This window comes from Budorcas taxicolor, chromosome 4 (genome assembly GCF_023091745.1).
Source record: "Budorcas taxicolor isolate Tak-1 chromosome 4, Takin1.1, whole genome shotgun sequence".
Classification (NCBI taxonomy): domain Eukaryota; kingdom Metazoa; phylum Chordata; class Mammalia; order Artiodactyla; family Bovidae; genus Budorcas; species Budorcas taxicolor.
The window spans coordinates 112,913,903-112,931,513 of NC_068913.1; the positions used below are offsets into that span (position 1 = coordinate 112,913,903).

The 17,611-nt window shown below is 45.2% G+C and overlaps 1 protein-coding gene across 1 annotated transcript in view; it reads left to right on the forward strand.

The window, feature by feature from the left end:
• Positions 1 to 17,611, forward strand: part of CNTNAP2 (contactin associated protein 2) — a 1,656,810-nt gene that overhangs the window by 1,619,090 nt on the left and 20,109 nt on the right. Inside the window, exon 22 of the mRNA XM_052638430.1 lies at positions 5,274 to 5,513. Within this exon, the coding sequence (XP_052494390.1) occupies positions 5,274 to 5,513 (240 nt within the window). The remainder of the gene's footprint in view (positions 1 to 5,273; positions 5,514 to 17,611) is intronic.

Here is a 17,611-nt window from a genome sequence, read left to right on the forward strand (position 1 = left end):
AGATCTTACAGATATCTGCACTCCCATGTTCATAGCAGCACTATTCACAATAGCCAAGGCCTGGAAGCAACCTAAATGTCCATTGACAGAGGACCAGACAAAGGAAATAAAATATACAGTGAAGTATTATTCAGCCTTCACAAAGAAGGAAATCCTGCCATCTGCTACCACATGGATGAACTTGGAAAATGTTATGCCAAGTGAAATAAACTAGACATAGAAGAATAAATCCTGCATGATTCCGCTTATATAAGGCACCTGAAATAGTCAGTCATAGAAGCCAAGAGTGGAATCATGGTTTCCAGGGGCTGGGTTGCAGGGCGGGGGTGGGCGGGGGGGGGGGGGGGGGGCGGGGTTGGATCAGGAGATGCTGGTCAAAGGTGCATACTTTTGCTTATGCAAGAAGGAGAGTGCCTGTAAGTTTAACAAGATTGTATTGTATACATAAACATTTGTTAAGAGGGAAGATTTTATGTTAAGTGTTCTTATCACCAAAAACAAAACCCAAAAAAACCCTGGTTGCAGTGTTACTCTTCCTGCAGTGCTTTCCAGAACCCCATGCAGACCTGCCTCCCTGGTTTACCATGTGTGCGCTCAGTCGCTCAGACGTGTCCAACTCTTTGTAACCCCGTGGACTGCAGCCCACCAGGCTCCTCTGTCCATGGGATTTCCCAGGCAAGATACTGGAGTGGGTGCCATATCCTCCTCCAGGGGATAGACTTTTTTTTTTTTAATAATTTTTATTTTTACTTTATTTTACTTTACAATACTGTATTGGTTTTGCCATACATTGACATGAATCCACCACGGGTGTTTCACCAAGCACAAAGTTTGCTCAGAACATTGTAGAGGTTGAAGCCCAGGGCTCTGCCTGGCCTCAGCAGGGGGTGGATCTTAAGCCTCATTATCTCACACGTTACACAGGAACAGCAATGCTCCCTCCTCCAAGGGTATTTCTAGGAATTAAATGTCCAATTTGCATGGGACATTGAGCACATTTTAAGGGTTCAACAAATACTGACTCTTGTTACTGGACAGCTTGTGTTCATAAGTCGAGTTAGCGGGTTGTATGCTTCTTCCCCAGCAAGGCTGTGGGCTACCCAGGGTGCGTGCGTGCATGCGTGCATGCTATGTTGCTCATTTGTGTCCAACTCTCTGAGACCCCATGGACTGTAGCCCACCAGGCTCCCCTGTCCATGGGATTCTCCAGACAGGAATACTGGAGTGGGTTGCCATACCCTCCTCCACTTCCCAGGTGGCGCTAGTGGTAAAGAACCCACCTGCCAATACAAGATATGTAAGAGACATGGGTTTGATCCCTGGGTGGGGAATATCCCCTGGAGGAGGGCTGCTTAGGGTGAATCCTTGTATTTGTCACCTTCCTGCTTCTGCTCCACACCGCCAATACCTGTGATGAAGTGAGTTGAATGAAACGGACCTGAAGTCCCACAAGATGGCAGTAGCCACCAGAATCTTCCTTCTGGAGCGCTACTCCAAAGCTGGACAGGCCAAAGTGACCCTCCTTTAACTGGCAGGAAGCAGCTGATGGAGCTGAGGTCGTTCCCAGCTTCCTGCCACCATTGGCTATTTATTCTGGTGCCACCACCACGGATGAAGCCAGAGAAACAGCAGGGAGCTGAGCTCCTCCTCCCTACCCTGGGATCGCAGTCCTCGCAGGGCTCCTTGATGTGGGATGCTCCAGGGGAAGGCAGATCGCTGAAGGGAGGATGTGAGGGTTCATCACTCCGTTGTGTCCATTCTTTGTGACCCCATGGACTGTAGCCCGCCAGGCTCCTCTGTCCATGGGATTCTCCAGGCAAAAATACTGGAGTGGGTTGCCATTCCCTTCTCCAGGGGATCTTCCCAACCCAGGAGTCCAAACCCAGGTCCCGTGCATCGCAAGCAGATTCTTTACCATCTGAGCCAATGTGGAGGGAGGGTGGTGGAACCAAATACCAGAAATGTCTGCCTGAAAGGCAAGTTGGTGAACCTTGAACAAGGAATTCTGACAATAGAAGATAGGAGATGAAGAATGGATCGCCGTGTAGCCTACAAGCAAGCCTTGAGGAAAAGGCAGGGCAGGAAAAGGGGAACAAGCCAGCATAGGTGTCAGTGGGACCAGAGCCGTCTTCCTGGTCATCAGAGGAACCCTCAGGACATCCTGATGGCAGGATTTTTGTACACAGTGGCGGCTGCACCCTGCCTCTCCATCTTAAATGGAATGTGCTTTAGCTCAGAGTCACAGACTGAAATTTGCAGCACGAGGAAAATATGGAGAATCATTAATTAAAATTTCTTTATGTACTTGTCTAAGTGAGACCCTATTAGCATCCCCAGAATTACTGTCTTCATCATCGTCGCCCTTGTTGTCATTTCTTCTACTAATCGAAATTTACATGGGACTAGTGCAGGTCAGTCAATACACTGATTTTTTAATGTGATGAATAATCAATACATTCATTTCTTGTGCCCTCCAGGTCTGAAAGCTCCCTTCACCACTGATTTATTCTTTAATTATGGAGAAGTAAATTTTTTTACAAGACTATTTCACCTGCATGCATTCCCTCGTTAGAAACATCACCTGCTCTGAACCCAGCTTTTTAAAGAAGTGTCTAGCTCCTGATTTCCAAAGTCTTTATTTTCCACAGTTCAAGTGCAAGGGTGAATAGCTCACATCCTTGTCCTTGTGTTTAAAAGGTCAGCATCATGTTAGCATAGTCTCCCACCCTGATACAAGCTCTGTGCTCTTCTCTGGAGAGCTGGTTGCCCACCCCCTGGAATTGCAGCCCTGCATCATCATTGCCCCAGAGCAGTTCTCCTGGGTTCCCTTCCCCTCCTGCTTTCCACCCGGGTGCCCTTTCCCAATAAAATCTCTTGCTTTGTCAGCACATGTGTCTCCTCAGACAATTCATTTCCGAGTGTTAGACAAGAGCCCAGTTTCGGGCCCTGGAAGGGGTCCGCCTTCCTGCAACAAATGGCGACTCTGGTGGGGACTCTTCTTTGCTGAGACTGACATCCTGACCACTCGGGGTACTCAGGGGCCAGCTTGCCTGCCAATGGACCAGACCCAGCAGCCGCAACTGGGACCCTTTTGTCCCTGGTCTCCTCCTGACGTGGACAACTGGCCAGAGTGCCCCGACCGGTAAGGAACAAGAGACTTTACTGACCTCTCTCCCCTTTCCTCTCTCTTTCCTCTCCTTAACCTGTCCTATCCTTCCCTGTTTTTCTAGTACCCCCAGTCCTGGACGCAGGAATCTGGTCAAAGGGCCCTCAGCCTGAGCTGAGGACTGGAGACTGATCACCTCCTCTTGGCAGAGAACTCGAATTCTGGTTCTGGTCTGGTCTGATTTCTGGTAGGGCCGAGTTCCAGTCCTCCCTTCTCTGGAAGGGAGGTATCTGTAGGCGGCAGGAGACGTCTGTAAGGCCTCCCCTTTCACCCACCGTCTCCTACCTCCTCCCCCTTCTTCTTTCAACCTGGCTTCCTTTCCTCCCTTGAAATCTTTGATGTTAGTACTTGGATTCTTGTATTTACGGGCTTCCCTTGTGGTGCAGAGGTTATAGCGTCTGCCTGCAATGTGGGAGACCTGGGTTCGATCCCTGGGTCGGGAAGATCCCCTGGAGAAGGAAATGGCAACCCACTCCAGCATTCTTGCCTGGAGAATCCCATGGATGGAGGAGCTTGGTGGGCTAGAGTCCACGGGTCACAAAGAGTCGGACACGACTGAGTGGCTTCACTTTGACTTATCATCATTGCCCATAGTTTAGCTGTGGTTCTCAGACCTTAGCGATATCAGGATCACCTGGAGGGCGTGCTGACGTGCACAGGGCTGGGCCCCACCCCCTGCAGCTCTAACACCTTCCAAGGTGATGCTGATGGTGCTGGTCCAGGAACCACACTGATAAGAACCATGGGGTAGGAGGGTCTAGGACTCCTTCAACCCTCCTTCTGCTTGGTAGGTTCTAGAATCCAGGGTCACGGTCAAGAAGACACTTGCTTTTGCTTAACTGGTGTGATGTGTGTGTGTGTGAGTGCTTAGTCGCTCAGTTGTGTCCGACTCTTTGCGCCTCCATGGACTGTAGCCAGCCAGGCTCCTCTGTCCGTGGAATTCTCCAGGCAAGAATACTGGAGTGGGTTGCTGTTCCCATCTCCAGGGGATCTCTCTGACCCAGGTATCAAACCTGTGTCTCCTGCATTGCAGGCAGATTCTTTACCATCTGAGCCACCAGGGAAGCCCATGTGACTTATTTTTCTTTCTTTCTTTCTTTGGCTACACCAGGTTTTAGTTGTGGCATGTGGGATCTAGTTCCCTGACCAGGGGTTGAACCGAAGCCCCCTGCATTGGGAGTCAGAGTCTTAGCCACTGGCCCACCAGGGAAGTCCCAGTGTGTGTTTATATTAATTCAAACAGTACTTTAGAAATGCCCCCACCCAGACTCACCCCTGATTTGAATGTTAGTGTAGGAGAAAAGGCTAAACTTACAGGTTTAGGGGAGGTGATGATTCTTAAATGCGTTTCTATGTTTGTGGTTGAATTAGGAAACTTTCCTGACTCCCAAAATGCCCTTCCCACACTAGCTGGGATTCTGGACGCCTCAGAATTCCCAGAGGACTGGATTCTAAAGAGAGAAAATCCTGATTATAGGCTGTGCGTGCGTGTTAGTCGCTCAGTCGTGTCCGACCGACTCTTTGCAACCCCAGGGACTGTAGCTCACCAAGCTCTGTCCTTGGGATTCTCCAGGCAGGAACACTAGAGTGGGTTACTATTCCCTTCTCCGGGATTATAGCCTGTAGGAATCATTTTTTCTTTCTTTCTTTCTTTCTTTTTTTTTTTTAAAAAGAATTCTAAAGAAGAAAATAAGAGGCACAAAAGGAAACCTTAATCTACCAGGAGGTCTGGGAAGGATATATGAGAGTCACTGAAGCATCAGAAAAGAGGTGAAAAGTCAGTCAGAGCCAAGTGAGTGTTGTTGGTTTCAGCAACATCTCAAGTAGCTCCAGCTCCTTCCAAGGTAATTAGGAATGCATTTTATTTTAGCAAGTATAGTCTTAGCCTTCTTACCACGTTCTCCAGTGACAGAGAAGGTCCTTTTAACATGAAGTCTCTGGCCCTAAAGCCTTATCAAGTCATTAATGTTTCATCTGAAAGAACATAGTATCTTAAACTGAAAGCCAAGGGTAAAATTTGGACACAAATGTTCAAAGACGAGAGTATACTGCAACTCTGATCTAGTGAGTGTTCATGATCTTTACTTTCTCTCTCTTTCTCTTTTAGAAACAGGGAACATCGACCAAGAGATCCACAAGTACAACACCCCGGGATTCACTGGCTGCCTCTCCAGAGTCCAGTTCAACCAAATCGCCCCTCTCAAGGCTGCGCTGAGGCAGACCAACGCCTCAGCTCACGTGCACGTCCAGGGCGAGCTGGTGGAATCCAACTGCGGGGCCTCCCCGCTCACCCTGTCACCCATGTCGTCTGCCACCGACCCCTGGCACTTGGACCACCTGGATTCAGGTAAAGTCCAAAGCCCTGTCTTGGGTAGAATGCTTTATATCTTAGGCCTCAGTTTTCTCATCTGTAAAATGGGGATTAATAACAGAACATTGCTGGTGACATAGTTGGGGGATTAAGGAAGTGAAGGAACGTGTGAACATAGTGCTTAGCACTTCCAGGGCTCAAAACGTACCACTGTATTCTTGCTCCGGGCCAGAAGTAAATAAGTTGAAGGGGAAGGAATATTGTATTGTTGACTCTTCTGCATTTAAGTGAAATAATGAGATGCCTAAATGGATGTCTTCAATGTGACTGTCTGATGATCTGATCGAATCACTTCCTTGCTTCTGCCTTTGTGATTCAGCTGCCTTGCAGCCCCGCCATCCACATTCACATATTAAAAGATTACCTGAAACTGTCAGGTTCCTCTCCCAACCGTGTATTTATACACACGACCCTGTAGCCTTCCAGGCTTTAGAGGTGTACGTAGGCTGAGAAAGCTCAGTGGATTTTTACCACTTCTGCAGGTAATAATACTGGTCATTTTAAAGAATAGCAGTAAAATGAAGGGATGCAGCGGTCAGCTGCAAAATTACTTGGATGCGAATTCAGTGACCACATGACCCTGAGTGATGGGGAGCCCGTGGGTCCCCCTCCTTGCCTTACCCAGATGGTCGGGCTGCTTGAGTAAGCGCTGCAAGTCTCTGCCCTAAGGTATGAAGTGGGCAAGATCTCTGAGACACCTCCAGACCTACTGATGAGTCTCCAAAGTGACTCACTTTGACTGACTTTGCTGATGCCCAAGACAGAAAGGGGCGAGGCAGGGGCGGGAGGCCTGGGGTCTGATACCATCACTGCCTCTGCCCAGCGGGTGTCTAAACCTCATTCCTCAGTTTCCCCACATCTGAAATGAAGACCTAACTTAGAGAATTCCTTGCAAGATGATGGATTTAAAACACTTGGCCGAGCGAGCCATCGGCATGGAGCAAACCAGACAGAAGTTTAGCGGCAATAACAGTAACAGAGTGGTTGCTATTATTGTATTAGACACAACTTGCTATGATGTGTGAATGTCCAGTCAAGGCTCTCTAGTCTTCCCCGACCCTAACTTCTGATTTGCAACAGTGCATCATGGAAACATCGTGTGTTTGATTGCTTATACGTATTCCACCCCCCAAACACAGTTATTTACCAGCTCCCAGGAACCTCTTGTCATCATGAATTCTTGCCAGGATTTGCCTGCTATGCGCTATGAAGCTTTGAAAAGAAGCCAGAATTGCCCCATTGTCAAAATAGACAGACTAAACAGTCCTCTTTGTTCCTCACACGTGGGTTCCAATACCAGGGAGAGGGTGCTGTGTGCCAGGAGTACTTAAAAAGAATTTCCTTCTGCGAGTATTGCTAGGATGACACGGCGGCTGGCTTTTCCTCATGGGCTGGCTTGAACAAAGGAAAGCGCTCTTGGTACTGAAAGAAGAAAAGCAGTGAAGATATGAGGTGGGACAGGGCCTTCTCAGGGCTGCGGGGGTCAGAGACTTCTCAGATTCTTCCAAACGCCCGGGTGGGTGGAGACAAGGCCTGCGCTGTGAAATAGGCAGGTTCCTATTGCTGTTACAGCTTCTCACTGCTTGAGACCATCAGCGCGTGTGTGTGGTCTCGGTCGGCTGCCAAGGAATCAGTCCCAATGAGCCTCTAGACGCTCCTTTGGTCCAATGGGAGTTCGTATTCGTTCTTGCCTTAATTAGCAAACTGTTTGCTGGATGGTCTGTGAGATCCAGTCGTAAAAGCCAAAGTTTGAGCTGTTTCTTTTTCATGTTTCTTTACTTGGCGGCACACGGGATCTTTAGTTGTGGCGTGTGGGAACTAGTTCCCTGACCAGGGATCGAACCTGGGCCCCCTGCATTGGGAATGCAGTCTTAGCCACTGGGCCACCAGGGAAGTCCCAAGTTCATTTATTTAAAAAATCATGCTTTATACATGACACTTTCCTTCTTCTGATTGATGTAGTAATGTGTATAGGGAACATTTCAGTGTTCAAATTGGAAGTCTATAACCCAGGTATTACAGTGGCCTGACCTATATAACATAAGGTCCATTTGCAAAAATTTTCTGTTTGTACTTGGGCAGAAAGTTCTTACCTGGTGTTTACCAGTTGCTATATCAGTCTCATCATCACAGTTTATTCCATAATTGGAATTCCAGGTTAATTTCCATAATGGGTAAATGCTTATAAAGAAATGTGCGTCTCCATCTCACAAACTTTACTAAGAGAACAGAAAACCACTTATGAGATATGACAGAAGGCTTGTTTAGATGACTTTTTTTTTTCTTTTAGGTGAGTGGGAAAAAGAGAGAATGGGGGTTGGGGGCTGGACGGGGGGCAGAGAAAGAAATAGATATAAGGGAAGATTATTTAATATCAGACTCCAGAGGCTTAGTGTCTAGGAGGACAAACTTTTCCTCTACACATGTCTTCGTAGAGAAACAGAAGGTGGGGGAGACCTCTAGAAAGAGCAAATGGGCTTCTAAAGGAAAAACAGGAGATAAAGTTTGTGATAATGTTTGTTCATGCCGGCGTGAATGGTCTTTGTCCTTTTCAAGGCCATCAAACGCCCCCTGGAAAGGGTGGTTTCGGGTGGCTTTGCTCTTGGCCTCCTTCCTGGGACTTTAAGCTCCCAGAAAAGGAGATTTATGGTCTCATTCTATTTGTAGTCAGATATGGGAAGTTCCCAAAAGATTTCTTTCTGCATCTGTCCAATCCCAAATATCTTCATACCAACTCCGGGGTTCTTAGTAGGTCCCCACATCAGCAATTGCAGCCTAGTTCTTGTGAGCCTAAGTTCATCACTCTGAATTCTGATTCTGAGCTTTTGCTTTTCTGGATAATCTTTCTTGTATGACTCAGGAGACTCGCTATCAGACATTCAGAAACAAACAACAGCGCATACACAAAGATGCCGTTTCTCGCTGTAAATCGTGTGTTACTTGCCGCTGTGCAGGTACCGGACGGGACAAGCTCCTTAGTCCTGGTTTGACTAGAGGACATTTGGAAGGAGATCTGTGTGATCTGGTGCCTTGAAAAGTGTGGTCCTGACCAGTGGTATGAGTATCACCTGGAAGCCTGTTAGAAATGCAGAGCCCAGGCCCTTCCCCAGACCCACTGAATTGGCGCCTACATTTTAGCTGGATTCCCCGTGACTCATGTACACAACAAAGTCGAAAGCACTCACCTCTATCTCAAATGCATTTTCACATCACCTGGGGAGCTTTTAAAACTCCCGATTTCCAGGCTGCACCCCTGACCAATTAAATCAGATACTTTAGGGGTAAGATACAGATGGCCAGAGATGTAAAACCTCCCCCAGGTGATTCTAATGTGTAGCAAGATGGAGAATCACTCAATCACTAAATAAGAGGGCTCAGTAATGGCCCCCTTGGCAAACCCTTCAAAGTGAGGTTACCAAAAGGAAAGAACAGTGAATACCCAGAAACAAGTTTATGAAAAACAATGAAGCCTTCGGTGGTGAAATCCCAAACGGAAAGGCTATGGCAGTGAGCTTGCCAAAGATTGGGCTCCTCTGACCATTGCACAAGAAAGCTCATGGGGACTGAGTTTTTACCCGAAACTTGAGGAAAACTAGTCTGCTTACTGGCAACTGGAAAAACACACTTGGAACATACAAACAAGAAACCCATAGTGTGGGGTCAGACGCAAGGCCTCCCATGAAAATGTATCTTTATAGAAGGAGCTTCAATTGGAGGAAGATGCCAAATTATTATTCAGTTTTTTTAAATCAGTTGCAAGCTTACTTTGGAAGGATATCAGGGGGAGAAATGCTGCTTTAAAATGAAGTATGAGCATTTATTTTAAAATAAAGCATGCCCCTTGCTGTGAAGATAGGGTGTCTGTGTCTTCAGTATTAAAGGGAACTTCATGACCAACTGGGGCTTCCCTGGTGGCTCAGATGGTAAAGAATCTGCCTGCAATGCAGGAGACTTGGGTTCGATCCCTGGGTCAGGAAGATCCCCTGGAAAAAAGGAATGGCAACCCACTCCAGTATTCTTGCCTGGAGAATTCCATGGACAAAGCCTGGTGGGCGACAGTCCATGAGGCCCCAAATTGCTGGACAGGACTGAGCAACTAACACAACCCAGTGAACAACTAAGGGCCCTTCACTTCATGTCACGCAGGAGTATTTGCTTTGCAGAGACCTGGAAACTAGAATTCCAGACATCCATCCTTTGGTCTTAGGTTCTTTCTGCTCCCTTGTATTTCTTATATCTTAGATGATATCAAATGATAAAGGCAAAGAATGGATTCCAAGGTATGCTGGCTTCACATAATAAGATTCTTGTTTTCTCTGGAACACTACTGACTGAGCTACTCATTGCCTCTCTAACGCCTGGTAGGCTCTGTCACTGACCTTTAAAGTGAGGAACATGCACGGTTGGTCAGGCTGTGCACTGCACAACTACAAAGGATGCCGTTTGTATTGTAGCCTGTGGTTCCTGGAGCAGTGCTACATGTTGGCCTTCATAGGCGCTCACCAGATCATTATGGGAAGAAAGTGGGTATATCATCACATGGCATAATATAAAGTTATTTCCTTTTCATCTCTTTTTCAGTCCTTCTAATTTTGTTAAAGAGAGAGTCTCTATTTGGTTCTGGTATGCCTTCAACAGCTCTCTCACCCACGCTATTCACCCTTTAATAAAGAGCAGGCTTCTGTTTAGAGCCTTGACTGGCTGTATAAGTACTCAGTAGGGTTATAAAGTTTTATCACTGCATTTGTTTAAATAAGAAATCAGGTCAATTTAATGAGAATAAGTAAATAATAATTAGGTTTTACATGTATATGACAAAAAACATGATTCCCATGTGCATGGAGTTTGGCAAGCACTGGGTGGAATGTCAGGGTGATTGTAAACACAAGGTCTGGAGCTGTGAGAGTGCATTTTTTTTTAGGGGGAAATGGTAAAATTATGTTGATTTCTTAAACCAATTCCATTCTATTAGAAATGACCAGTCAGTTCTTTTTCTGCCTAATTTTTTCCGCCTTTGGATAATAGGTACGGCCTGTTTCTAAACCACAGCATTCTGGTCCTTTCAGTTACAAGGCAGAAAACGCAACCCCTGACCCTGAGTTCTGGTTCACTTACAGGTTGCAGAACCCCAGACAGTAGCTGTGATTCAGCTCTCAGAACCGTGGGCTCTGTTTTTTCTGTCAGATTCTTGCCTGGAGAATCCCAGGGACAGAGGAGCCTGGTGGGCTCCCGTCTATGGGGTCACACAGAGTCGGACACGACTGAAATGACTTAGCAGCAGCAGCAGCAGCAGATTCAGGAAAGCTTATTTGCTTGGAATGGCAAGAAGTTACCAGCAGTAAGATGACTACAGATGGCAATGCACGTCTGTAAAATATAAAAACAAACAAACAGAAAAAATAGTCTGATGCCACAAATTTCTGCACTAAGGAACAACTCCAAACTGTATACCAGCTGTTTTATGAGGCATTGATATTAAGTCTTAGGGTTTTTTTTTTTTTAAATCACATTCATGATATTGAATACAGAATACATAGACCAAAGGCCACATCATAGGATTTTATTTAAATAGTATTAAGCCTGGCAAGGCCCTTTAAGATGTCATTTCATTTCCCCAGGAATCTTCCCATACGTTGCTGTCGTTTAGTCGCTAAGTCGTGTCTAACTCTGCGACCCCATGGGCTGCAGCGTGCCAGGCTCCTCTGTCCTCCACTGTCTCCTGGAGTTTGCTCAAATTCATGTCCATTGTGTCGGTGATGCCCTCCAACCATTTCATCCTCTGCCGCCCGCTTCTCCTGCCCTCAGTCTTTTCCCGCATCAGGGTCTTCCAGTGAGTCAGTTGTTCGCATCAGGTGGCCAAAGTATTGGAGCTTCATTCAGCATTAAGTGTCTAGTATAAAGATTATTATAAGGAGTTACTGGAACCTTGAGTTTCTGGCTCCCCGCCTAAAGCTAACCTGCGTCTGATGCTGATTCCTGCTCTGGACCAGGAATTCTCACAGCCCCTCTGAGACAGAAGTGGGCAGAAGCACTGAGTAGAAAATAGTCCTCTGAGAACTGTCAGGAATTCAGGAATCCAGACCCAAACCTGTCCCATCGAGTCACACAGGTTCACAGGGCAGTTGGAAAAACCAGCTCTCTTAGCAGTGTGGCTCTTCAACCAGATAAATTGGGAACTGGTTGGAACATGGTACCTAGCATCATTCAATGGAACAACCACATGCCTCAGATAGATCTGGAATACACAGGCTGCCCAGGTACCGTGAACTAAGAACAAAGGTGTCCACTTGCCACATCAGACACTCTACAAATGAAAATAGAGCGTTTGATTTCTAAAGACACCCCTTTCTCTCTTGCTATGGTTTTTAGTGACGTGGTTTCTTACCTATGTTCCAGATTATTTTTTGCCATCTGAAGATAAAATATTTTTATGTATTCACATGTGAAAGAATTATGATGAACATTTAAAAACTGCATGTATCTATTCAGTTTCCATCATAATTACAAGCTGGTAGTGGTTTTCTTTACCACCTGCAAGCACTTGAAATAATCTTTCGAGCGCTTATGTTTATATCTTAATTATTTCTAAGCAGATCCCTTTTTTCCTCCTGATGCTAAGATTGCATGATTAATTTGTTTAATCTCTGATACCTAATTGCTTATTATCGTTTGTGTCTTTTGTTCTCTTCAGTGACTGACACAGACATTTATTCAGGTCCAGAAAACAATTATCATCTCTTCTGATGTGTGCGTTTCCTGCAAATGATCCAAATTCTGCTTTTCTGTAAAGCGCCAAGCACATTTATATAGCTTGTCAAATAAAATATTAGTTACGGATTTTTTTGATCTAATGGTTATTTAAGTTCCCATCTTTTATTTTCATATGAATAGCTTTATACATATTATTTTGTTGAGTCAAGGGATGTACTTTTAATTTTGATTGTATTACGAATCACCCTCCAGTGACATAATACCTCCAATTCGAGAAGATATGAGTGTCTTTTTCCCTACTCCCTCATCAACACAGTACGTCATAATCTTCTAAATCTTGCTATACTGTGTTCAAAAAGTGGTTTTGTTGTCTTAATTTCGGTTTCATCAATCATGAGTGAGATTAAGTATCTTTGTTCATAAGTCATTTGTATGTATTTTTCCCTGAACTGCCTGTTGATATTCCTTGACCAAAGGATTATTTGTATATTCATATTGTTTCCCTTTGGTCTGTTGGTCATTTATTGACTCATAAGAATTTTTATATATTAGGTAAATTGACATTTTACTACATGTTTCAATGATTTCCCAGTTTGGTATCTACTTTTTTAATTTATGAGTTTTTCCCTCCATGTAAAAAAAAAAAAAAAACCTCTAAATTTTATCTGATGAAAGATGAAGTGTTTCCTGGGTTTTATATAATGCCTTCTCCATTTAGAAATATTTTTTAAGTTATTCCTTTTTTTCTAATAATTCTATATTTCATCCATAAACTATACATAGTTACTGCATTTGAAATTTATTTGGGTGGTAAGAATAAGGTAGGAACCCAGCTTTATTTTTCTCTGCTCATCCTCTGGCCAGTCAGTAGTTCCAGCACTATTGGTTGGAGCGTCATCAACCAATTTTCCCTGATCTTTATCATATTCAAAATTGCCCTTTATATTTAAGTCTGCTTCTGGCCTCTCTGATTTGTTGCACTAATCTGACTCTTCCTGAGATAGTAGCAAGCTGTGGTCATGATTGAGCTTTTATAATAGCAATTAATTTCTCATAGAGCTAATTTCCCTTTTACTCTCTTTTTTTCAGAATGTTCCTGTCCTTGAACATTGCTTTTCCCAAGTAATTTTAGTGTTCCAATCATTTTATTGGCATTACCTAGAGATTTTATGGGGGTTGAATTTTATGTATAAGTTAATTGCACAGTAATTGACACCTACACAAATAACGGTTTCCTGTTCAGCAATGGAATGTCTTTCTGCTTAACATGTGTCTTCCTTTTACATTACACAAAATTCGTATGAAGATAGCCTTAAAATACTTCCTGATAAGTTAATTTCTAACTAGTTCCTCTGTTTTGGCAAAGTGCAAAATCCAAAAGTTATTTGAAAAAAAGACAGCTAATTTAGCACCTGGTTATATCAGCAAACTCTTTTCACTGCAAACCTAACGAGTGTTTAATTGAATGCAATTGGGAAAAGGTGTGTGCCCAGTAGGACCAAGAACCTGAGTGGGCTTAGTTTTCTGCCCAAGTACAGACACATCTTATATGCACATACCTTTAGGATTTTTATATGTAGATGATACCTTGAGGATTCCTGTTTTGATAAGTGTCTCACTGGGGCTAGGTGTTAAATAGCATCTAATGCTACGTTAATGTCTTTTAGGAATAACCATGCTCTTTTTCTTCTGTTGATAGATTTCAAAACAGTGAGCCATGCTTTTATTCCTAGCGTTAACCACCTTTAGTCATGGTAAAGCGTTCTCTCAAGGTATAACTAAAGTCATTTTACTAAAATGTTTTTTTCTTTTTTTTTTTTTTAAGCTATTATTTTTGGATGCTCTGGGTCTTTGTTGCTTTGCACAGGTTTTCTCTAGTTGCGGCAAGCAAGGGCCGCTTTTCATTGCGGTGCACAGGCTTCTCATTACAGTGGCTTCTCATGCAGTTATGGAGCACGGGCTGTAGGGCCTCTAGAGCACAAGGGCCTCTAGAGCACAAGGGCTGCAGTAGTTGTGGCTCAGGGGCTCAGTGCTCTGCAGCACATGCGATCTTCCCAGACCGGGGATAGAACCCATGTCCCCTGCATTGGGAACATGGAGTCTTAGCCACTGGACCACCAAGGAAGTCTAGCTTTGTTTTTTCACAAAAGTAATTCTTGGATCAGATGGGATTGTATCATCCTTTTACTTAGGGGGAGTGCAAGTTGGGTTTTTATACTTAGGCCAACTTCATAAAAAGAAAGTCGAAGGGGCCACCCAGCAAGGAATATGGGAGGCCCCGAGGAGAGCAATCCCAGTCAGACCAGGAAGGAGCCTGGGACCTCAGTCCCCCAACCTCAAAGGTCACATTCTAGCAACATCAAGAGTGAGCTTGGAGGCACACTTTCCCCCAGGGCTTCCAGGCAGGAATTCAGGCCTGCCCACACCTTGACTTCAGACTCTGGGATACTCAGTCCTGGCCATGGAGGGGCTTTCTCCACCACTCTCAAACCAGTGGAGTAGCTTCAAGAAGCCCCCCTCCACACTTGAACGTGCTGACACTCACCTGGGGAGACGAACGAATGCAGATTCAGCAGGTCAGAGGCGGGACCTGAGATGCTGCCGCTGTCGCAACCTCCCAGGTGATGCTGATGCTGCTGGTTCTTGGACCACACTCTGTATTGCAAACATAGAAATAGCCCTGGAGCCCTTCCCACCTGTACTTTGTAAGTTGAGTGAGCTTCAGCTGTAAAACCACTGGAGCTGACTGGTTTCTCGTGTGTGTGTGTGTGAGCGGAGCTCCTTAGCAACTCTCTCACCTTCTTTTATGATCATTGGTCTAATTAGAGCCTCTTTCTCATCTACTATAATTTCTGTTCTTTACATTTTTCTAGAAATTCATGCACATAATCCAAGTTTTCCTATTCACTTCCTCAGAGTTGAACAGAATACATTTTCATAGTAATTTCCATTCTCTCCTTAGAAAATTTCTATACATGTATTTTTATATTGTAAGTTTAGATTTTTCCCTTTTTTCTCAGATTATCTGACAGATTCTTTTTTTCCCAAACGACCAACTCTGGATTTGTTAGTTCGATCCTTTTTCTGTTTTCTTTTGCCACTTGCTTTTATCCTGACTTCTTTACATTTGTATTTGCTGCTCTTGATGTCATTTGGATATTTCTTTATTGTCCTTTTTGGCTTGTGTGTAACATCCTCCTTCAGAGGAACATGAACCAAAGTTAGCAAATCTAAGCTCTGCGACTCTGGCCTCCCACACCGCACATGCCAGATGCAGTGTCTTGGCATGAATATTGTTGACTAGACTCTCGTCTAAGGGACCTGGGCAGCCTTTAGAGGTCTGCTTAAGTGCAAAGCCTTCAGACATCACTGCAAGAGCAGGTCGGCGGGTGTGTGTTCCTATTGCAATGGGGCAGGTGAGGAGCTGATGTAGGGAAAGGTCACCTGAGTGGCCGAAGTGAAGGGCGGCGGGTTGATCCCCTTTCAGCCCCCGACACCCTCTGCTCGCTGTCCCTCATGCCCAACCGTGTCAGGGGCTGCCTTCACTGAGGCTTCTCCTCACTTCTAACTAGGACTGTCCAACACCACCATGGAAAAATCCAGAGGGGCGCCAACCCCCACCTCTGGGGCAACTTCCCAGCTCCTTGATTCCTCCTTCCTGTGGGCTTCTCTTTAATCCCAGTGTTGTCCTCTTTCCCATCTTCCCCGACAATAGATTTTGAAGCCCAAGGAGGTTGGGGTTCTGTCCAGTACTCTGTCCAAGCTGTCACCCCCACCCCACCTGGCACCGTCCTTAGAGGCGCATCCCTGTTCCCTGCCTTCCAGGACTCTCCGCTTTCACCTCCGTCACATGGGACTAGGGAGGGCTGGGGTCACAGGTGATGCATGTTGCTATAGCAACTCCTCTGTGGATAGCAGAACCCCTCCAGCAAGTCACAGGGTTCGCTTCTGTCTTGCTCTTATGCCGCTGTAGTGTTGCGAGAAGCCCGTGAAAGGGAAGTCTGTCTGAGCCCAGGGTTATCCCCTGATATCTGTTTCTGCCGTTGCCTCTCTCAAGGCCCCGGTGTGAACTCTTCCTACTACACCACATTGCTGAACATCCTTGTATATCCCTTGGGGCCATTCGAGGGAGCTCAGCCTTCCAGATTAATCCGGTAGCACTTCCTTTTCTGACTTGTCATCCAGAAAGACTTCCATCAGGATGCCTGGGTGTGACTCCTCCCCTGAGAGACTCCCTGCCAGGCCCCACCTATTAGGAGAAGTGCTGATTCCACCTTTGCTGGCAGTTCAGGGCCTGTGTCCTGCCTCTGGTTTCTGAAGTTGCAGAAACATTGTGCCAGATGAGGTTTTTGACCCAGTGTCAGTTGTTTCACCACTGGAGATCTTCAGTTGATTCCCCATGCTCTGTACAAGTCTGTATTCAGAAGTGTCTAAAATCCAGGCAGATCCTTGACTGTGCTTTTGAGTTTCTTTCTGCCTGGGAACAGTCCCAAAAGGCTTTTGTTTAAAAAGGTTAATTCTATGCTAAAACATAAATGTACATAAAAATTCATATGATCGTGGGGTTCAATTATTTTAAACATAGAGAATGAGATTAATTGTGAAATTTCCCTGTTAGAAATGGCTAAAAGTTGTTTTCTAAAGTTTAGTTGAGAATTTTAACTTTTGGGGAAAAGGAAAGGATAAAGCCAGAAATGATTCGTTTGTAAATAACTTGGCTGAAATGCTTTCAGTTCATGATTTTGTTTCATCCTGATAGTAGATCTGTGTGGTCTGAGTGGACATTACTGACCACATTTTAAAGATTAAAAAAAAGTGTGACTCAGAAAGTACGTTCATCCCTCGGTAAACACCTAATGAGTGACTGCAGCAGTGGCTGCATGTTAGCGTCCTCTGGGGAGCTTTTTGGACCCCCGACGCCTGCCTCCCATCCCCAAAGAGTCTGAATATGCTGTCAGGACCATGAACCCCAGGTCCCAGTGTTTACAGCACTTTGCTCAAAAGTATACAGAGAAGTTGGTGGCTCAGATGGTAAAGAATCTGCCCACAGTGTGGGAGCCTCTGGTTCGATCCCTGGGTCAGGAAGATCCCCCGAAGAAGGGAACGGCACCCCACTCCAGTATTCTTGCCTGGAGAATTCCATGGAAAGGGGAGCCTCGTGGGCTACAGTCCATGGGGTCGCAAAGAGTTGGACATGACTGAGAGACTAATACTTTCACTTCCATACAGAGAACAGCATCATCAGGTCTGAAATTCAGGCGTGTTTACCTCCGATTCAGTGCTTTTTTCACTCTTCCTTTCTCTCAACGAAACACCTGAGTTAACTGTAAAAGAATTCCAGTTCTTTTCTCTGAACTGCTTCC